The sequence below is a fragment of the Lepisosteus oculatus genome, chromosome 15, assembly GCF_040954835.1.
Source record: "Lepisosteus oculatus isolate fLepOcu1 chromosome 15, fLepOcu1.hap2, whole genome shotgun sequence".
NCBI classification, from domain to species: Eukaryota; Metazoa; Chordata; class Actinopteri; order Semionotiformes; family Lepisosteidae; genus Lepisosteus; species Lepisosteus oculatus.
The window spans coordinates 7,560,581-7,584,832 of record NC_090710.1 but is presented as its reverse complement, the minus strand read 5'-3'; the positions used below and the strand labels follow the sequence as shown (position 1 = coordinate 7,584,832).

At 35.1% G+C, this 24,252-nt stretch overlaps 1 protein-coding gene across 2 annotated transcripts in view; it reads left to right on the top strand.

The window, feature by feature from the left end:
* Nucleotides 1-24,252, top strand: part of gpc6a (glypican 6a) — a 338,150-nt gene that overhangs the window by 144,373 nt on the left and 169,525 nt on the right. For both annotated transcript variants that reach the window (XM_006638995.3, XM_015363660.2), the window contains exon 3: nucleotides 18,258-18,649. In XM_006638995.3, the coding sequence (XP_006639058.1) occupies nucleotides 18,258-18,649 (392 nt within the window). The remainder of the gene's footprint in view (nucleotides 1-18,257; nucleotides 18,650-24,252) is intronic.

The window sequence follows — 24,252 nt, the reverse complement described above, 5'->3', positions numbered from 1 at the left end:
TAGTATTTACAGGTTGTTCCTTTGAAAATAATATCTGATCATGTTGACAGCTTTCCTGATATCTTTACTTTGCCAAAGTAATATGCTGTCACATAGGAAAGAAAACTTAACATATACAACATCACCAGCCAGGCATATACTGTACCAGAAGAATGGGATTTAAACATTCTTTATTCATTTCGAGTTAATTTGAAGGCATTCTTTTCAAACCCCAAATATTTTAAGTATTTTCATACACTATTAAGCAAAAGTTAAATGCTGTATATACAGTATATATAATTACAAACTCATGAATATGATAAAAAAAATTGATGTACTGCCATGTAATCAGATCAGTAGTGCAGTAAAAGCATTAATGGCAAATAATAATAAATGTCCTAAAAAATGAATAAAAAAATCTTTATCTTTAGCTAATATTTCCATAACTGATATTCTCTGCTTTCACTCCTCTTGTTAATCTCCAGCAGTATTCCAGTAAACTGTTTTGTTTTTACATTTACTGTATTGTAAGGTTAAGTATTTTCAAATTATTCTTTAAATGCATACTAAATCTCCCTGCTTTGCAAATCAAACATATATTTCCTAAAGAACAAGATCAAGTTAAAAGACAAGAATGTAATTAGTTTCAGGCACCTGTAAAGAAGAGTATAAGAAAGGCAAAGAGAGAGAAAGGAATATTGCGATTGAGATTAAAATAATATATTTTTTTAAGTTTTGTAACAGCAAAAGAACAGAAAAGGATGAAGTGTTTCATAAAAAATGTGAAACCTGAGGACTGAGGACATTGAAAGGAAAATGGCTGATATACCAAATTAATATTTTGCTCAGGTGTTTACCATAGAAGAAATAGACAGCGTGCCTCAGGCTGAGGATATGCAAAATTGTATTTAAATAATATTACAATAGAACAGACTGAAGTGTTACAAGAAGCACTTAAGATAAACAAATCTCCAGGGCCCAATGGTATTATACCAATTGTACTTAAGAAAACTAGAGATGTTATTCATAGACCATTAACAAATCTCTTCCAGCGGTCTCCGAAGACAGAGGTAATAACCATTAACTGTAAAATTGCTAATGTAGCACCTGTCCATAAAAAAGAGAGCTAAAAGTAATTAAATATAAATAAGTCTTACTTCCATAACATGCAATGTTATGGAAACAAATATTACAACTGAACTAGAGAATCATATGGTTATAATATTTTATTGGATTGTCAGAATAGAGCTATTAAAAGTAGATCTTGCTTGACTAACATACTTACTAACAGAGCACAGAGAACTGAGAACAAATGATAAAGTTCCTCAGAAAAGATTAACTCTAAAATTTCTGGCAATAAGGCATTAAAGGTGATGCATATAATTTGATTAAAATTGGTTAATAGAAAACGAAAGAGTACAGATAAAGCATGAATGCTCAAAGGGGTGATAAAATTAGTGGAGTACCTTAAGAATCCCAGCTCTTCCTAATTTACAGTATATCAATTATATAGATACAAAACAGAAGGATTATCAAATACCAAGATATTTCAAAAAGTCAAAAGTAAAGACTATTAAACATTTGGCTACTGTACATATGGTTGGCAAATGCTGAGTTTAGAATAAACTCATAAACTCTTAAGAAATCCCATGATAATTATGTTCACATAAACAGACTTTTTTTAACACAAAGGGTTGTGAGTGTCTAGAGAAAGCAGCCCAGCCATGCCCTTGAAGTTGACAGCCTGACTTCTTTAAAGAAATAGACTTATGAGAACCTTGGATCAATTGGTTGCGAGAAACCAAATGAGCTAGACTGGCAAAATGTCCTCCTTGTGTTCTTAAACACAATACTCTATCTTGGAAAAAGCAATAAGGCAGCATGAATCCAATTAATATCACTAACAATCACACTAATAAATATGATAAAAAATATGTACCACCATGTAATCTGATCTGTAGTGCAGTATCAAAACCAAATGCATGAATTTATCTGGATAGCTTCCAGTCCTTCATAGCAGAAGGGTTGCTTTTTTATTATGAATAAAATATTTTCAAAGCTTTGAATGGACAAGGATGCTAATGATGAGCTCTAAGAGAAGATTATAGACAAAAGAAAAATATATTTGGTGGTATGCATGTGTGGCTGAATCCTGCCTTTTATTGTAAGATAAAGGAACAAGTAAAGGTTTATTCCACTCTGAAAAGAGTGTCACTCAAAGAAGGCTCCACAGCTGAAACATTGCATTTCTTTTCTTCTCTTTTCAGCATGCAATAAACCTTTACTTGTTCCTTTGCAGCCTATGCATGCTCACGCAGCTACCTACTATTACTATACTATTGTGAGCCAATACCAATTATTTCCTAAAATGAAATTTGAAGAGCACAAACCTTTATTAATGCTACCTTAATTTTCTATTACAGAATTTAATAGGATTTAAAGTACAGACTTAATTTGTATTTAAAATAAAATATATGGGTTCCTTCAGAGTGATAAGGCAATCTTGATTGAATGTGAATTGACACCACTACAAATTTGTGGAAAAACTTCTAAATAACTGGATCATGAAATCAATTGTATACATTAGTACTAAGTACAGTATATGGATTTTTATTGCTTCTTTAAAGAAATGTTACTGATGCACACAGGTCATGACAGGTGCTATCTAGAACATGTTTCTTGTAGACAGGAAGGTAAGGGGCTGTGAACCCTTTAGTTACACAAAATTATTCCAGTGAGGTAAAAGATGAAATTTTGAATAGCTTGTTGGGCTCGACATTTCCAGTGGATTTGCAATAATGGGAAAAGAAAACAGTTCTGCCCCTGGGGACCAGGAAATAAAAGACCCTAGCTGATTACATTTAAATGCCATTAAATTGCTTCAGTTATTTAATGATGAAACAGATGTCCTCAGATTCAAATGTTTCAAATGAAAAACCCAATAGTAACATTTAAAATTAGGTGTAGCCAGGCTACCAAGGCTTTGGAGTGCTATAAATATGTCAATAGAACCCTCGTCTGCTTACAATTCCAATAACACCATTAAAACTAATATGTTCCATGTATCACAGTGAGAGTGAAAAGGAGATCCCGAAAAATAAAAAGTTGATGTGACAAAAGTATATTTTTATGCAGTGGAACCTTTGGGAAAGACAAGGTTATCTGATCTTATTAGATTTTATGGAGGACCTCAAGCATATTCTCTTTACAGCTCTGCCAAAAATTATAAGACATCGAAATCCTGAACCCAGAAAACTAGAAGAACAATTGTCCTAACAGTGGGACGCAAAGGGATAAAACTTCAACAATCCAGAAATATCAAAATATGTGATAATAGTTAACAATAGAAATGTAAGAATAATGGGAAAATGTCATCAGCTTTGAGAGAACTATGATGTTTCAACCCCTGTGTGTAAGTATAGTAGTGCTCATACAGTATATTGTTGAATACAGGTGTACCCCCCTGTACAGTATGTTGCTTTTTTCAACATTGTCTAACTTTTGTCATAAATAAATATCAATTTTCACATAATTTTTCTAAATTGTGCTGTTTTCTGTACATTTTGCATTTTTATTGTGATAAGACTCATTTTATTCCATGACAAATCTGTAAAATGTGTTCTTTTACTTTAAAATCTAAGGAAACCATGTTCTGCTTAAGACCGCTGACCTCTTTTAATGTCCACGGTATTAAAATCTGTTTTCTCACCATTCAGTCACTTTAAAACTAAAAATTTGGAAACTATCACTTTTTATTAACCATTATTTAAGTTGTATTTTTATTTTGGTTAAATCTGTTGTTTTTTGTCGTATCTTCTCAGGGGTTTACATTAGCAAGTATTGCCAGAAAAAACAGCTCTATACAGAATTGTAACTTACAGTCATTGTAAAAGGAGAAATACCACTGATAGCATCCCTACTATATCACCATCTTAACCAGATTCCAGTGCTAATCTTACAGGACATTGTTGTGGAATACATAAGGAAACTGGAATGGGGGTCATAGGAAAATTGTGCATCATCTTATTACCCATAGTGCAAAGGTACTGCAGAACCTTTGATGATAGCTGTGTTTTTCCTGTTGGTCTTATGGCAAAGTGGAAACATAGTTTAAAGTGTAGAAGTTGCTTCCATAAAATTAAATTTACCATATGAAAACAATCTGCAGCATGATGACATGAGCTCTATGTGTAGTATAGAAAAAAATGAAATTTGAAAGGCTCTGCTTTGTAGAGGTTATAATTGACATTTGCATTTATATGTTAAATTATTGCTCTAACTGACATTGTCACATCCATCTTTTTTAAAGATGTTTGTATAATAAGAATGTTCCTGACTAACTTTCTGACAACATGTAGCTCCTGATCCTGAGACACTTTGAAGGTTCAGTGATGGCATACAATTTATGCAAGCTGAAGCTGTTTTGTCATTGTGATGTGATATTGTTTACTTCTTCTAAATTATATACTTTCAATCTGGCTATTTGTTCCTGTACAACACAATAGAAAAATAAACTTCACCTGTCTAGGAGAATAATCTATTTGTAGATCACAACAAAAGTTTTGGAAGAGAACAAAACCCCATTTTCAACTAGTCACCAGTTTTAGAATATAAATACAGGTCTCTTGAATGCTATTTTCAAGCATCTGTCACACCAACACTGTCAGAGACCCTATACAGTAGGTAGAATAGGAGGATCCTTATGCGTGACCCAAATCCCACAGAATGCAGAGTAGCAGAGGGACAATGCAAAAGATGAGATCCAAAGGAAAGGTCAATAAGGAAGGCAAAGAGTCCAGTAACAAGAGGTATCCAAAAACAATCCAAAAGGCAAAGTCCAGGAGGAGAGGTCACAAGGCAGAAGCAGAAGCAGAAGGCTAGCAACAGGAGATCAGTGTGTAAAAAAAAAAAAAAAAAGCTGGGGAACCACACACTGGGGAATACTGCAAGAGGCTTCTCCATAGTAAGCATGGGAAGGTGTGTGAGGGGAGTTTAAATACTGAAAGGAAAGGGGTGTGATTCGATAATTGGTTAGGGAGTAAGAATTTGAGGAATCTGGTGCATGTGAGAATGTGGTGGGTTCAATCAGGGATGAGATTTTGAACCAGTGGTTCTGGGAGTGCAACGTCGTTTGCGAGGGAGAGTGTGGGGTGTGACAGGGATAGAACAGCGTTTCCGAGGTAGAGTGTGGGGCATGTCAAACACCCTTCACTATCCCCCTTTGGTTTGATTTCCTTGTCTATATGGCTGACAATCGTTCTTCAAATCAATCAGGTTAAATAAACACATGAAAATAAAGAGATATGAAAAAATCTCTGCAATCTCTTTATGAAAGTTTGTATGTCAGAAACACTCTTTGAATGTGTGTATTAGTTTTCTTGGGGCACTAATCTAGTAAATTCCATTGATATTCACTAAATATAAAGGATTTTCTTTAAAATGAAACATTCAGTCATTGCATTTTATTTGGCTACAGTACCACATTGTTCCTAGGTCGCCTTGCATATAGTTTAGAGTACCTTATCCATACTTTTGAGTACTGTGTGAAACCTTGACTGTTATTAAGCAATGCATCTTACCACAGTGTCTTTGCACTACAACTGAAAAGCTTTGATCTGAGCTAAAATCGTGGGATTCTGAGTAAAGACAGTTATTACAATAATGACAAATGGAATCTTTGGGAGAGTAGAAAGGATTTTTATTCGCATACACCTACATTCACCATTAAGTAGTTTATATCCTGCAGCACAAGGCTTTTTACTCATTTCCATCCATTTTACTTGTTTTTTCTTTATAAAATGCTTTTCAAAGAATGTTTCAGTGGTTGTTGGAGTTAAGAAAGAATATGGAGTACTTCAACTCATCTATTGTATGCGTAAATTACCTTTCTGAAAAATCAAAGCAGCACTGTGGAAATTCATTTATAGCTGCTGTCATTTATAGTAAAGTGAGATTTATATTCCAAGTCTCACATTTTTTAACACACCAGTATTTTGAAGGTTTATCAGCTAATCCTGTACATTTTGTGGTCCAGAATTATGGTGTAATTATATAGAAAAAAGCAGCCAATTTAAAATACTGCTTTCCTGGATGAATAGAAAGCTTTTGTCATGGATAAGACTGTGAGCACAGTTTCTTGCCAGCTGCCATTTAGATGTGCCTAACTGCAGTGAAATTTCACCTGCAGTTTGAAGTTAATGAAATTAAATTTCATTTGAAGGAGAACTGCAGTCCAGCTGCACTAATATTATATAAATCCCAATAACTGTCAAAATTAGTTTTAAGAAGCAAAAATAGGCTTTTTGCCAATTTGGCACCTTTAAATTTAACTTATGATCAGTTTTTCAGTTCTTTACCTTATGCTGTGTGGTGAGAGTGAAAGCTAAAATACACAGCAGGTTTTTAATATCACATACTGTACTTTTTGTCAAGAAACTCTAGTAATTAAATGTACAGTACGTACATGCACAGGTTTGCAAACTTGCTCAATGCTTTTAAAACGTACAATGCAGACCTTGACTCTAGTGCTTCAGAATTATCAGTACATTCTAGCAGGAATTTGCTCAAATAAAATAAACAAAAGCTTGTGATAAAATTCATTGTCGGGTGTAGTAAATCCAGACCTGCATGTATCCTTTAAAAGAACTGTTTTCAAACCTGCCCACCTTCTTATTTTGATGACATGTCTTATATTAGTAAAGGCCTATTTAAATTCAAGACATGTTGTGCCATCATTAGACTACTACGTTTGGCTTTTCAGAATATTCTACTTGTATTCTGGCATTACTTTTGTCACCTTTCAGTGCAAAGTAACTTTTTGATTAATGCACATGAAGATGATGTATATCTTCTGTTTGTGTTGGATAAACATGTCTCGTACAAATAAAACTCAAACATTATGCAAATGAAGCTTTGCTTGTTTGTGAAGTAAGCTTGGGATTGCACTAAACAGCAGATGTGTGCAGTATATTTAACTAGTCTGGAAAAGTGAGGCAGATTTATTCACAAATGTTCAGTCTTAGGAGCCCAGAACTTTTAGTACAGAAACTTTTTATTCAGAAAACCTTTTGTTTTAGTATGACCTTTTAGTATGGAGAGTAATATTTCAGGAAACATAACAATCAGGTTGAATTCAACGGGGGAGTTTTCTTGTTTTTTGATACAATTCCGAACATCTTGCTTGAGCCATAATAAATTATTGCATTTCTATATTAATTTTTATCCGAAAGGAAAAATTCCAAAGTACTTTACATCTAAGAAGGGGCCAACTTCTTGTTCCACTGCAGTGCTGAAAATGTGTGACATGTCCAAAGCCATGAACAAAACGCAACATGAGAAATTATTTAATCAACTTGTAGGGAGGTCAGATTGTAAATACCTAAAGTAAAATTTATCCAGAATTAATACCCCTACCCTTATGAACAGCCCCATTGGAACCTTAACTACCAACTCATTTAATTAGTTTACTGTCCCATCTGAAACCAGCGTTGCTGGTCGTCATACTGAGACATTGCTTTGGAAATGTAGGTCTACAGGAAGAGTGGCACTTAATGGTCCCCCAACACCACTACAGGTGCAATCTGATTTTTCTTAGAGATCACCTATTGACCAGGTCTGATGTTGCTCAGATTCCAAGATCCTGCTACAAGAGCCTTGATGTCAGGTTGCTTGGGCCTTGTACCTTGTGTTTCCATTAGACCAAGTTGGTATACTCCAATAGGCATCATGTACATAGAAAGGAAAGGTAAGGTCAGTATGCAAATTCAGAAAGCATATCGTTCTTCTGCTGTTTTCACAGGAAAATTACAGAAACCGTGGCTTACATGTCAAGTTAATTTAAACCCGTGGCTTGTAAAAGCTTTATTCTTGTTTAATACATTGTTTTACTCAATAGTTTTCACATGCCATTGGTCCATTAGTTTGTTATCACATGAGTTGAATGCAGAATGTGTTATTTAATCCAGAGGTCTAACTTCCCAATCTTTAGATTTTCCTGGGGCTGGGGTCATCATAACGTGGGCTTGTTTACATTTTTACCTTAAATAAAGGTTTCTATGTGAAAATGGTTGTTTACATTGTTCTTACATGTTTATTATGTTTAGCTTTGTTAGCTAAATAGTATGCAAGAAGCATGCAGTTCTGTCGAAGTTGCACCTTATAGCTCACACACCAATAATACCATATTGTATACTGTACTGGTTCAGGTGGGTAGCTGCGTCAGCATGTGTAGGCTGCAAAGGAACAAGTAAAAGGTTTATTCTATGCTGAAAAAAGAAGAAAGAAGAAACAAGTAATATTTCCCAGAAAAATAGCTTTAGGCTTTTGAATTTTTAAGAAAAAATATTTGATGTAATATCCTCAGTTATTTTATTATTGTAACACATCCAGTAAAACATAATTTGTCTGTATACACTGCATATGTTTGGTTAATTACAGAAACAAATACGTTTTTTCCTACCTTAACTGAATATAGGTTCTGTAATATATTTTGAAGTGACAAGCCACAAGAACCTTGGACCTTGATTTACAATTAGATCTTAGTAAATAGGTGGTATTTTATTCCAAGGCATTTTTCACTAAGTATCAGAAGGCCAAGACAGTCAATTATATTGAAAAGTGTCCAGTTTTGATGGGATGATCAATAACCACTGGTGATTAATTTATTGCTGCCCTATTATTCAGCTACTAGGCAGGTTTACAATGTTATTGACCTCTTACAGAAATTTACAGCTTCAGTGGAGAAATATTAGCGAAGACATTTATGGACTATTAGAATTAATGTCCTGGCATTGGGCTTACTGTGTGATGTGTATAATCTGAAACTTTTTCTGATCTGATAATTTATTATTTTCAAGACGCAGCATTCTCAACCTGGCTTGTAAAAGTTTTGTTTGTTATTTATATTATGTTTAATCTAACAAATTCTATAAATACATGTTTTAATGATTAATGGCCAGTTGTTGGTATTGTCAATGTTTATGTTTACTACAGACTTAATAACGTTTACCTTCTTCCTTCATCAGAACTATCCATACAGGAGATTGAAGGAAGCTTGAACATCAGTTATTTTAAAAATACTAAAACATGCAAATACTGTAACTACAGACAATGGTAGTGTTCTCTGTGCTGTATTATTATTAGAGAAAATAAACCTAGTTATCTTTCTGAATACATTTATTATATGATAATATTATTATATGTTAATTATACAAATTTGCTCTATGTTAAACTTTTGTATTGTTTTGTTTGTTTTATTGTTTTAAACTCGCAAAAAACATTATATAATTATTGTTCATTAGTATTCATGAATCTTGTTGTTTTAGTGTCATACTGTACTATTGACATTGCCAAAATTAAAAGCTAATTCATTTGGAAAGCTTCATAAATGATATGTGAGTCTTCCATATGAAGGGTAAGCAGTATATATTTTAAGAATTCTATATATATCTTTTCAAAATACATGAAGCATTCCAGGTTCGATATTCAAGATACAAGTTAAATATAGTAGTTATATAAATAACATATGTAAATTATTGTAACGTAAACCTAACATACTGTATGTAATTTATGAAACTTTTAACAAGGTAAAACATGGAATACACAGTGAGGTATTAGAAATGTAATTACTGAACCATTTTTAATAAGGTAATTACATTACTTTTAGTGGAGAGTTACTGTACTTGCCATGAAATGAACATTTATGATAAAACAAGCTGATACTATTAGCATTGTGACAAATAGGTGATGACATTTAGAATTATATTGCTGCCCTCAATTAGCTTATGCAAAGCACAAATTAATTATCACTGTTGAAGATGCTCACCCTTGTCTCTCCTTTCAAACCCCTTCAGTCTGTTGCATTTTCCAAGTAACTTCAAGTGGTGACCTATGTTATTTGTAACCTTAGGCAGTGATTGCACTCATAATGATAAAGTCATCTTTTGAGGGCAAGTGGAAACCTTTAGTCAAAGGGGAAAAAAGTGTCCCACTCTTCCAATGAACATGATGTACTTCAAGTGCTCAGATTTCTGGCAATTAACATTTGTGCTACTGCTTAATTTGGGCCATTTGTTTTACAATAAAACACTGCCATTGCTGAGTTCACTTAATGTACTGCCATTCGTCAACTTGAAGGCTATAAAATTCATATGAAAACAGCCCCAGGAAGAAAGTTATTGTTTTTATTTATTTTTGAAGACAGAGCAAGATATGGTTATATTGTGTGATAATCTAATGAAACAGAACACTTGCTCAAGAGTGATAAGAAATAATCAGGAAGAAACCCTGAATCAGCAAAGTGTACTGTAAGTCTTAACTAATCATGAACTTTCACAAAGTTGCCATTGAGAAAATCTATATTTTATATTTTCACATTTAACATACTTGAATGTTAAAGTGGAAAATATACACTGATATACTTAAGAGATGCACCCACACTTTAAAGATAAGCATAATAAGCATATACAGTACAGTATATACTGTAAGTGTTTCATTCAGGATGCATTTTAGCATATATATTTGGTACTCCTGCCTTCTAGCCTTTTAAACATATTAGCTTCTATTTTTATGTTATATCTCTCACTTTGGTTCAATTAAAAATACTGTTCCTTTCTTGTGATAGATTGGTTAGGTTAAATCCTAATTTTTACAAAATGTATCTGAGTGATTTATTTTGAGATAACTTTTTTAGGAATCATACTTAAAAGAAGCATTTTTTAACCAGGTGATTTGTATATACTGTTTAGTTCATATCAGATTTTAAGACATACTTATTTCAGCACATTCATTATTTTTAAAACATACAGTATATTCCAGGCTTAAAGTAAATTAATCTCTTGCAGAAATTATGCTTTGCTTATACTGTAGCCTAAGTCAAAGTAAATATTAAATAGTGCTTAGAAATTCACTTAGAGCACTTCCTATAGATTGGGGCACTCTACAGGATGATGGATGGCCAAAGCAGTTCACGTGTAGCATGTGATTTAGACAGTAGCATGTTGTTCACCATTACATGACCACAAGCATCCACATAATGTGACTTTTGGCTGGAAGAGACATTGCCAGGGGTGTTCCTCTGTTCAGCCTATAAGACAACTGGTAGATCTAAGCATGTATTTAGCAGTGGATGGCAATATAATGTTATCACCATCAAAATATTCCATTCCTTTACACAAACTTCACTAAATCTTTTAATGATTTCTTATGTTCTCACATGCATTTGAATAATTGAATTAGAAGCAGCGTCTGGTTTCACTGGAAACCCACCTTTAGTCTATATTCAGAGGCCTGTCTGCTGTGTAGATGTATAAATTGGAATAGTCTTCTGATATAGAATCATGACATTTCTTTCTGTGATGCTTTTTGTAGATTTTGGGGTCTTTTAGGACACCTAATTTTGTTTGCTGACATAATTATTTCTATTCACGTAAACTCTCATTCATGAAAACTCTGGAAAGGCTTGTACTGGACCACCTCAGAACCCTGGTGAGTACAGCTATGGACCCCCTGCAGTTTGCGTACCGGTCACACCTGGGAGTCGAGGATGCAGTCATCTATCTGCTACAAAGAGCTAACTCTCACCTGGAGAAGACGGGGAGCATTGTGAGAGTTATGTTCTTTGACTTCTCCAGTGCCTTTAACACCCTCCATCCACCTTTACTGAGAGATAAGCTAAGGGCGGCGCAGGTGGACACTCCCCTGCTGTCCTGGATTATAGACTATCTGACCTGCAGGCCACAGTATGTACGGCTACAGAGCTGTGTGTCCGAACAGGTTGTTAGCAGTACTGGGGCTCCACAGGGGACTGTCCTTGCTCCATTCCTGTTCACCTTTTACACCTCTGACTTCAGGAACAACTCTGAGACATGTTATCTGCAGAAGTTTTCGGATGACTCTGCAATTGTGGGGTGTATTAGAGAGGGGAGGGAGGAGGAATATAGGAGCTTGATTACCAATTTTGTGGAGTGGTGTCATCTTAACCATCTCCAGCTTAACACCAGCAAGACCAAAGAAATGATCTTTGACTTTCGAAGGAATAAGTCTCCGCTGAACCCTGTTTCCATCCAGGGTGAGGACATAGTACATTGTACATTCCTACAAGTACTTAGGGGTACACCTGGATGATAAGCTGGAGTGGTCTGGTAACACTGATGCCCTGTACAAGAAAGGTCAGAGCCAACTCTATTTTATTAGGAGACTCAGGTCCTTTGGTGTGTGTGGAACACTGCTACACATTTTTTATGAATCAGTGGTGGTGGCGGCCATCTTCTTCGCTGTGGTGTGCTGGGGCAGCAGCATCATGACAAAAGATGCAAATAGGCTCAATAAACTCATCAAGAAGGCTGGCACTGTGCTGGGGATGAGCCTTGACCCCATGGAGGTGGTGGGTGAGAGGAGAATGCTGACCAAGCTCATAGCCATCATGAACAACACCTCTCAACCGCTTCATGGGACTGTTACTGGGCAGCGGAGCACATTTAGCAATAGACTGCTCCAGCTACGGTGTTCAAGGGAACGTTTCCGCAGGTCTTTCCTACTGGCAGCTGTCAGGGTGTATAACGCTGCCCTAGGCTAGGACTGTTAGCCCTTCATTTGCTTTTCTATGGACAGCGTGTTTACTCCATTGTACTTTTTGGAAAATCAGTCTGTATAAACCTATGCACATTTTGCACATATTTTATTGTTTTTACAGTGACTATGATCAGCACATTTTGCACACACCTATGTATTTATTTATTTTTATTTATTTTGTTTGTCTTTTGTTTTATAACTATTCTGATGTCTGTTTTGCTTGTCTTGGGCTGGACTGCTGTAACACATCAATTTCCCTACAGGATTAATAAAGTATTATATATCTATCTATTATTAATGGATCTCTCAGGTGCACCCTCTGATTATGAGATTTTCTGTAAGGTTGACTGGATGTACTCTAGTGTCAGTCGTGAGTATTTACTGTCAAATACGCAGTGCTTCTGGAGTGTTGTGGTTGTGGATGGATGGACTCCATACTGTATGCTCCTCATTGTGAAGTTCCTGCCAGATTATTACTAAAGATTTTTCTCTGTCATTGGTGTCACTGCAGTGGAATTAAAACAGGCAAATCAGACTTGTAAGCTAATACTGTATGTTCTACAGGCATATCACAGCATGGTATAGTAGCATACTCAAAAAGAAAATCAATTAGCATGGTATAATTAATAATTAGGGGTAAAAAGTATTGCCATCAATATAATTCATGAATGTTTTATTGAAATAAACTTGCAAAGTGGTGTTGGTTATCAGCATGTTGAAATAAATATATCATGAAGTAAATAAAAATGGCTTCAAATGCTATAAAATACTGTATGTAAAGGAAATTTATGGTTTTAAAAGCTTATTGAATTTTAATTCTTTAATTTTTGTTTATGTAACATATTGTCAATTAATTTGTGCTCACAAATAGTTTTTAGCAGATTTACAGTAGTTATTAAATTAGTCTGTTTTTTTGTCCTTAGAAAATCTTCAAACTTACAGTATAAGAAACAGTTGAAATGAAATGCAGTTAAATGAAGTAATTAGTTTAATAATTGGTTTTACTAATGGGACACAAGCATGGTAACAAAACCAGTCTGAATCAATAGACAATTTTAATTAACAACAAAGTCCAGATTATTGGATCTTATAGCAGCATGGCATTGTGTTTTCACCAAAGGGTTTTACTAGAAACATTGTTAGCAAAAAATGAGGACTTACTGTATCCAACAAAAATTAAAAGTAAAAAGGCTTAAACTTTTTGTTAATTAAAAAAAAGCTTAAATGATGGTATTAGTTAATAAACGTAATCATGGGCCTCTTGGCAGCTTTGAAATGAAAAGTAGTAGTGTTGGGATGTTATTCCTTTTAATGAGAACATTTGATATACCAGATCAGATTCAGTATGGTACTGCATCAGAGATCATATTTTAGAAATGTCATTTTATCTCATGTTCGGAGTCCACTAGGATGTGTTTCTAAATCAATTAGTTTCTGCGGCATTTCCAAGAGCTAATAAGCACCTTAGAATCATTTAGCTTTTAATCAATTCCCACTCACTTTACTGTGAAAATTAAGGGTCTATTAATTGGTAGTTGAATCAGAGTATGTTAGGGAAATTAGGATAAATGGGTTTCCTTTTATGAAAGCGGGTGATGCCTTTTTTGTTAGAAGGGTGGTATTCAGGCACTTTTTAATGTTTTTATTTTTTTATATATGATGTACTGTAAAGTACACTTGATCGAGAAAATCCATATTTATAAGATGTGTGTATTATGTTATACACATATATATGTTTTGTAATTCACAACTATACACATATATTTGAATATGTGATACACAAAAATGGCTAACTGACATCACTGTATTGTAGTTTTGAAAACAGTAGAAGCAGAAGTGTAAGTAGGCAGCACAAAATTCATCTTGTAATTTTGGGTTTAGGGTAAACTCAATTAACTTTGCAAATGTGAAAAATCTTAATGGGTTCTTCACGCTTTAATAATACACCATTTAAAATAAATTGGCCTAAATAATATTTGCCTTACACTTAATTGAGATGTATGTTTGGTGCTTTTTTGGGGGAAAAACTAAATTTTTCAAGTCATGCATTAAAGGATACTGTATATTGCTTCAGATACAAAACATAAAGAGACATTGATAATTCTACACATACAGTATATTGAACTGCAGTCTGTGTGTGACTAAAATTTGCAGTTTATTGCTTTGTTTTCTCAACCCATTTTTTATTGATTGTATATCAGAGGTACATTTTAAAACCACCATAGGACAATTAGAGCAACTAGGCAGGTCACAAGTAATCTAGTATCCAGTGTCATGAAGCTTTCCTCCATAATACCATTTTCAATTAAACTTGAGTTTCATTATTAAATGACTTTTTGCATATGCCTTTTGAACTTTTTAAGTGTCACCTGAACAGCTTGGAAATACTCTGAGCCTTTAGATTGAAAATGGCTACCCGTTATGGGGAAAAAAGGAGATTAAGCTGCTATCTGAGATGAACTTATTTGAATTTTATTATCTTCTCTCCACCCCATGTCTGATTCTGTGGAAGTGACCACTTCATCCATCAGAACAGAAGTGGATGCCATTTTGTGTTTGGCTCAGTATTGCAGCAGGGACAGAACAGAAGCCGAGAGATGATGTACTGGGTAAATCATGCCAGAGAGCCATTGGCAAGCTTGGATTCCTGTTTTCCTACACCTAGCATCCTAGAAAAAACAAAACATTTGTTTTGTTTTTCACAAGAAGCTGTATGATGTATTTTCTGTATGATGCCAATACAGCAAATATTATCGTTTTTCTTCTTGCCTTTTCCTCATTAATTGTCGATATATGACATTATAATTAGGAATACTCTGTAGAGTTAAAAAAATCTAGCTTATATGAATGTTAGAAATTAATCTTTTGTTTCTCCTTTTGTTTCTTTTTTAATTTAATTACTGTCAAAACATACAAATTCTTATTCTGCTCTTAATCATTCACTATAATTTCATTTTAATTTCATACATTAATATGTCCCTGGATAAAAGGGGTGTCAATTAACATATGATTGTCGGTGTACATCATACTACAGTGAAAAAATAACTCTAGATCTAGACAATTGATTAATTTAGCCAATGTGAAAAGCTTACAGTAGCCTTCTTAACAATCAAAGAATCCTTTGTGCAGCAATATACAAGAGCCAAAATAAATGTATAGTTATTTTTAATAGTCCCACAATTGTACTTCAGGGATTGTGCCTTGGACATGTATTGTAAGGGTTATTTGATTTAGAGTAAACATATTGTAAAATATAGGCTTCGGGTAGCAGCTTTCTTTTGAAAAATATAGATATAATTTTGTCTCAGACATTACAAAATTACAAAGAAAAAACTACCTGTGTGACATTATGAATTTTCATTCAGCAGTTCTCATAAAGTTATTTATTTCAAGTAAGAGTCACTGAAGTTATGCACTTCAATAAAAAAAAAGATTTAGAACTGAGGTCCTTCTCTGTATAAACATAAAAATCTATTAAACTAGCTAATGGTTGTGATGAACATCTCTATTCCAGTTAATTTTAATATTAGAAAAGGTCTAAGTGGGAAACTGCAAGAGTGTGCTTCATAGGAGATTAATTTCACATTCAAAAGTAGAAAAAATATGGTTTGTCTGTGGAGCCATCTTCAAATGTGTTTTAATGTTAGAAAGCAAAAAAAGTTAAATTATGAGTTGATTACACAAATAAATTGTAAGCTAAATTCAAGAATAGTAACTACAGCTGGCATTAAGGATATAGACCTGTCTGAGTACTATGAAAATTCATTTTCTGTTTTGTTGTTTTTTAACAGTAGTACTGTATCTAAATGAAAACTTGAACATTTTATGTATTCCTTTAGTATGTGTAGTATGATGTATAGACAATATGCAACCAAGCATTGGTAGGTTAAAGAAATAACCATTACTTAAGGAAGCTTGTGTTTGTTCTTTCAGTTGAATTATTTCATTACTCAAAATGAGAGCTCACTTAATCACAGGAGATATGCACTGAAGTCAAAAGTACATTTTTTGTTTAAGAATATGTATTAAACTCCTACAGTTCTAGATTATAGCTGTCAAACATAAATGTTGCTCAGTCCTTAAATCCTGAAAAGGTTGGTCCTTTGAGTGTCATTAAAAGGCAGACCATTTATTGTATGTATTGTACCACTTGTTTTGCAAAAAACAAGGAAATAAATTGATAGTCCCACACAAGAGATATACAGTATTTGTTATTTTCTGTATTTATATGTGGTACACATTGGGGTGTAAAATCTTGTTAACAAGACAGCTCAGAATATAAGCTGTTTGAGTTGCATGTCATTTACGGTTATGTATGCTTAGCATAGTGGTACTAGCTGCTTGCTAAGACAATAAACCAATAATGTAAACATGACTCATTTCATATGACACAGCTTGTGTATGTCAGTATAAATAATACAAACCACCCATGTAGATACCTAGTGTACTCACAAGTATTGTAGCTTTCGCCTCCTTTCTACAGTTTATGACCATAGTTCTTTTTCTTTTATTATTATTATTATTATTATTATTATTATTATTATTATTATTATTATTATTATTATTAGTATTTATTTGTTATTTACAAGATAACATTATTATTTTATCCGCTTCACATATGTTTTATTCTGTTCGAGAGATCCCTGAAAAAAAATAAGCTACATTTCCTGTGCTTTGATTGCTAATGGAAGATGTTTTAATGGGAATGCTAAATATTACCTTTCAGTAACATACTGTAAATGGATGCTGTGTAAAGGGGTCTACTTTTAAGCTTGCCAGGGTAATTTTTCTATCCTATCAGCTATAAAAATCATCCTTTTTCTTATAATTATTTTAACATATCTAGAGAAAAATTCTCAAAAATAATAAATGTACGGAAGCTTCATATTATGCTGACAAATAGTGATTAACAATGTTAAATATTTTGTTTTAATCTGCTAGAAAACTGTTTAATTAACTTTTAAAAAGAGTAGCAGTGGTTATGGTATTTTGGTTGCTCAATTATTTATAGTTATCCAGAGACATAAAATTAATAATCAGATATTAGGCCCTGTGTATAATCTGAAGATGAGAAATTTCTAATGACATTTTTCAGAACTTGCTGTGCATTACTGGCAGTATGGCTTAACGATTGGGGATAATGCTGTCTTTTTAAATCAACTTAAAGACTCAGGGACTATGCATTGCTTTGCTAAGTACTTTGCTTGAAATGCTGTATATTGTAGATGGGCAGCAAGTGACCAGTTAGTTTGAAATTTCAGATCCATATACTGTAGGAGTAAACACTTGAGTTGTGATATCCAGGAGTAAATGTCAAGACTTAAACTGTGTGCCTCAGTAGACTTCTGGCCTAAAAAGAAGCTTGCCAACTCTCTCACTCACTCATTTATTGTAAGAACCTGTGATTTAATTGCCATAAAAGAGTACAACAACCTTGCAGAAGTGCCAATCCCATACTACATGTTTTTTTTTACTGAAACAAAAGAAACTGATATTAGGCTTTATTTTTGTAACAATAAAAGTACTGTAACTGTATCTGGAATCCAAAGTTTTCTTCATTTGCTATTCTCAATACATTGAGTGGAGTATACAGTATGCCCAATTTGTATTATTTTCAGTTTATGAAAATTCAGTATTCCAGTTTGTAGTGATTAAAGTCATAATTCCATTTTAAATATATCTGTTTTTTTTTGTTGTTGTGTTTTCAGAGTTTTTCCTGGAGCTCCTGGAAAACACTGAGAAGTCCCTAAATGATATGTTTGTGCGGACTTACGGCAAGCTCTACATGCAGAACTCTGAAGTGTTCATGGACCTCTTCACTGAGCTGAAGAGATACTACACAGGCGGGAATGTGAATCTAGAAGAGATGCTGAATGATTTCTGGGCTCGACTGCTGGAGCGAATGTTTCAGCTTTTGAACTCACAGTATCATTTCACGGATGAGTACTTGGAATGTATTAGCAAATACACGGACCAGCTAAAGCCTTTTGGAGATGTGCCCAGAAAACTGAAGGCTCAGGTTACTAGAGCATTTATTGCAGCTCGTACTTTTGTCCAGGGGCTCACTGTCGGAAGAGAGGTGGCCAACAGAGTGTCCAAGGTAAGGAATGTTTTTGACAGTAGTCCAAGTACCCTTATGCCCAGATCCTCTATCATTTTGTAGAGGAAGAATATAAACTATATATATTTCTTTCACAATTGAGAGTAGAGATACAAATGAAGAAAAAAAGCTTTGTATTGCTGAGACCTTTTAAAAGCTGTGTTAAATTCTAATTAAAATCTATGTCAAATTGTGACCAATGCTTGATTTTAATCTATGAATTACTCTGCACCTGCTGATGGCTTCATAAAGGAAGCTGTATGCTTTTGGCAGCTTTTTTGTGTGTCCTACAGTTGTAATTACTTGTTCGATGTAAGGGGTAGCACTCTTGTTTCAGCAGTCCCTGAACTCATTAAACTGTGCCGGCTTGTGGTCTAGCTTCACTTTTCACACAGTACCATTTCCAACACATTAATATTTGGTTTGCAAAAAGTGTTCCAAAGAAAACTAAAATGTTTATACATAGAAACACCCTGATTTGTTAGCTGGTAAAACACGTTATGGTGTCTTTAGACTCTTTGATATTTTCCAACACCCTAGCATATTAGCCTCTGCATTGATTGCCCATCTTTGCCATCATTTTCCATATCCAAAAAGTACAAACAATGTCTCATATAAGATTAATGTATTTTTTTTACAGAGCTGTTTTGACATTTCTATTTGTAAATTATTCCTTTTCCACATAATGAAGCAGCTTAATATGCTGCATATATTTCACTTACAGTACTAGAAGATCAAAAAGATTGCTGGTTTTGTTTTGTTTCATTTCTGACATACAAACAAGGGGATGAGGCTGCTTAACTGTTAGTAATGAAAAATTAAAACAATTAAATGGTAGCAGCCATATCACTCTGCAGCTCACAACTGGCAACCCACTGATGCTAAGTAGGTGTGAGCCTGGTCAGTACCTGGATGGGAGGCCTCCTGGGGAAACACTAAGTTTGCTGCTGGAAGAGATATTAGTGGGGAAAGCAGGGGGTGCTCACCCTGCGGTCCATGTGGGTCCTAATGCCCCAGTATAGTGATGGAGGCGCTGTGGCTCATTGTGAAGTGCGCTGGTCTGCGGGCGGTTAATCTGTGGTCAGTGCAGATCCGGGTTCACGCACACAAAGAAAAACTCGACTATATCAGTGGCGTGATGGCTTAAGTGACTGACTTATAAGCGAGAGGTCGGGTGTTCAAATCCAGCTATCGCCACAACCTTTCTATCGGGCGGAGCAGTGGCACCGTGGCTAAGGATCTGCACCTGTGGCTGGAAGGTTGCCGGTTCAAATCCCACGGCCGGCAGAGGAGTCCTACTCTGTTGGGCCCCCGAGCAAGGCCCTTAACCCCAACTGCTCCAGGGGTGCTGTACAATAGCTGACCCTGTGCTCTGACCCCAAACTTCTCTCCCTGTCTGTGTGCCTGTGTGTCTCATGGAGAGCAAGCTAGGGTATGCGAAAAGATGAATTCCTAATGCAAGAAATTGCATATGGCTAATAAAGTGATCTTATCTTATACTATAAACAGACGCCATCCTTTGGATGAGACGTAAATCCAAGGTCCTGAGTCTCTGTGTTCATTGAAAATCCCAGGGCATTTCTCGAAAAGAGTAGGGGTGTTACCCTGGCGTCCTGGCCAAATTTCCCATTGGCCCTTACCAATCATGGCCTCCTAATAATCCCCATCTATGAATTGGCTTCATTACTCTGCTCTCCTCCCCACTGATAGCTGATGCTATTATTATTATTATTATTATTATTATTATTATTATTATTATTATTAAATGTGTGCTGTTTATTGACATTAGCTTCTGTGGTAAATATTAATACATATTTAATTAATAGATCATTTTGTATAATGTACATACAGTATTGCCTTTTATCCCAAATGATCCCAAAGGACCTAATCCATCCACCACTGGACTGCAGAACCCACCTCGGTGATACACAGCTGCCACTTTCGCTCAGCAGTCCCACTACACAGCAGATCTTGTGGAGAACTTAGAATTTGCTTCACCTATTGAATTAAGTAACTTCAGATTGCCCTGGATGGAATTTTGTCAGGGCATCAGGGTTAACATCTTTCTTTTTCCAAACAGTCCTATAGGAATTTTAATGATCAAGTAGTCAGGAGCTTGGTACTGTATAATATCTCATTCTAAGGATGGCTCCTCCTACAGTACAATGTTTCCATACTTCCATACCATACTGAAGCATAGATGTGGACATTCATTACCAATACTGACCTTGCTTAGCTTCTGATAACTTTCAGGATCAGACCTTGCATATCAAGTTGTATTCTAGATATCATATTGAGTGGTAACACTACTACTCTTTTGAATAGTCTAGGGCTCTTAATGGGGAAGATTACTTGTTGGAACTCAAGAGCTTAATCAGAAATGTGTTTTTGTATAGACCCAAAGTTTAATTTCAGGTTTTCATAGTCACCCAATGTTTGTGTTTTATGCTAAAATACAAACAGAATATTTTCTGACATAACCAACCTCATGGATTGCATTCAAGCATTTCTAATATACATTTGGCAATGTATTTTTCTACATCAATATCAGTGACTTTTATGTGAAGACTTGCATCCTTTATGAGCATCTAGCTGTCTTCTATTTTGTTGACTTGTGGGCTTTTAGGATAAAAAAAAGTGTCCTGCTTTTTTTTCCCTTTGACTGCAGGTGGCTTTTTGTATTTTAAGTGGCAGGTTCAGAGGCGTTCATCACTCAGCCCACCCTTTGTACTAGGAAGAAGGCCTTTTTAAGTCAAGAATACATTTCTGTCTCATAATACAGTATTTGTTCTATTAAGGAATATGTCAATCAAACCCAAATATTCTGTTTGATGAGTGTGTGCTCGTAGTGTGCTACTGTGTACAATCCATCTTCTTAATGCCTGGGGAAAACCCTTGTAGGGCCAGATGTGTGCAAAAGGAAAGATAAAAGGTAAACCACTGGGACTACTTGGAAGCTATAGAGATTCATTTTGCAATATGTAGGTTTTTTAACAGTATACTGTATATTTTCATTCTTAACAGCATTAAATATACTGATGGAAAAAAGAAATGCAACATTTATGCTTATGTACTTTCACAAAACATTGTCAATTTGCCCTCTGACCAGCAATACAGCTTGTGCAGTGAGGCATTGCAACTTGCCAGTCACACAAAAGCTTGTTAGGTGCACTTTTACCCTACAAGGGTAGGAGCAATGCCTGATCAGGCAAGCTTTAAAAAGGCCTTAATTCAAAGCTGAGGTCACTGCCAGAAAAAGGCCACACTTAGTCAGTTTTCTGTGCATACCATAATGCCACAAATGTCTCCAGAAGCAAAGGAGAGGGCCATTGGCATGCTGCAGGCAGGCATGTCATGTGCCAGCGTTGCCAGACACTAAGTGTCTAAGAGTAAGCCGATGCACTGTGTCCCCACTGCAGAGAAGGTTTCAGCATACCGGTAGGACAGTTGATCGTCCAAGATCAGGTCGCCCTCGAGTAACCACACCAGAGCAGGATCGACATATCAGACTGGTCCAACTGAGAGATCATTTCAGATCTGCCACCCGTACTGCTGCTGAAACTGCCAGCAGACACAATGCCTGCATCAGTGACAGGACAGTGAGGCTCTATGCTGCTGGTCTTAGAGCAAGGTGACCTGTCAGAGGCTCTGCTCACACCTCCTAGACGTTACACCCGACTGGCTTGGGCCAGACTGAGGCTGCGATGGACTTGTCAGCAGTGGCATCAGGTCCTGTTCATGGATGAGTCACTCTTCAGCCTGTTCCACACAGATGGGAGGGCCAGAGTATGGAGGAGGAGGTGTTGCGTTCCTGTTTTCCATCAGTATACAGTATATACAACTGCATGTTTATATTCTTTTAAGTACATTAAACTGTTACCTCTTCTTTATCACTATGCAATTGTTGTATTTTTCATTTACTGCTGTACATTTCTATATCTACATTGCAGTTACTGTATGCACTGCTCACTGTAACATTGATATGCAGTTCACTTTTGATTTATTGATGTGAGTGATATTCTGTACTCCTTGTTTTTCTTCAGATTGAGGATTAATTTGGTTGTCATAAATTTGTTAATTTCTGTTTGAATTCTTTGTCTGTTTTGCTGTAGAGCTGGATTCTCGTATCGCCATTACATCTCATAAGGGGGCAGGTGTGTTGATTCAATATGTGTCCTTTTGATTAATCTAGAGTGAGACTCAGCTAACCTTGTCATGCTTCAGTATCTCTGTCACCATACAGTACATCACTTATGCCATTTATACAAATGTACCAGAAAGGTAGGCCCTTTTTCTGTCCAATGTTTGTATTTCTGAATTGATTGCTGGACAGGAGGTCTTTCATTTAAAAATTTTATCTGTGTATGTTGAAAAGGTAGAAGCTCAGATTGCATCTGCTACGAAATCCTTATAGACTTATTCTGTAGCAATGATGTTGCGATCAATATCCTATTCCTAGTCCTACCATATTTCAAAAAGTATATTAAAGTGCATGTACAATATACTAGCATTAAATATACAGTCATACAGTATAAATATTTTAATGTAAGATATTTTAACAGTTTAAATTTTAAGCTTGGTATGATGTAGTTTAAACCAGCAATTTGACTTTGAGAAAAGCATAAATAAATAGTCACCCAATTTGACAATGATGGATTATATTTCAACTACTGCCAAGTCTAGCTGCCTTGGTTTCTTTTTAGGTTCCGTGATGCCTAAAGCATGCAGAAAACATAGCTAAGGGGTAGAAAAATGTTTTTGCTTGAAAGGAAAAAAAAGCACTTAATCATTTTTGCTTATTCCCTATTCTAAGTGTTGACCTTTTTCTGTTTATTCTGTAATGCTTTTGGCACTGTTGGTGCAGCATGGTGGTTATCTCTGTACTAAAGCTACAATTTTGGTTTGAGGCTACAGGGCACAGGATTACAATAAATAACTTGTTTTGTGATTATATGTGGAAACCAACAGAGGTACACAAAAACTGATAAGATGCCCTTAAATGCTTGGGAAAATCATATCTCACAATCAAGTTAGCTGATTGTGATCTTTAATAGAAATTCCTCATCATTGTGTTTCCACAATGAAGGCTAAACATTAGGCAGTTTTGTTTTCTTTAATAATGATTTTATCTTTTCTGTTCACAGAATAGTATGAAATGTTGCTACAAGGATTAAATGTGATGCAAGCATCTAGAATTTTTCTTATAAACTGTAGATGCTGTACCTGGTATTTTTAAATGACTGTTTTATGTTCAAATGAATTTCATTTACTTCTTTTTTTAAAGATGTTTCTATTAGGCTCTTCAGTGCCTATTCATCTGTTCTTCTTTGACGTTTTTGTTCTGGAAAACATCTAATAAAATCTAATTTATAAAAGAATATATGTTTATAAAAGTATCCACATGAATGGAAAAAACAAATCAAACATCAGCAATCAAAGAAAACAGGACCAAAGAAACTGCTGTAGGTAACTGTAAGGGACAGGCCACATTCAGCACAGAGGATCACCACACTGGTCCTGTACCATCACATCCAGCTGTGTATTTTTTAATGTTGTGATTACAGCCTGAGAAATTTACTTTTTCTTCAATTAATTTTGATATC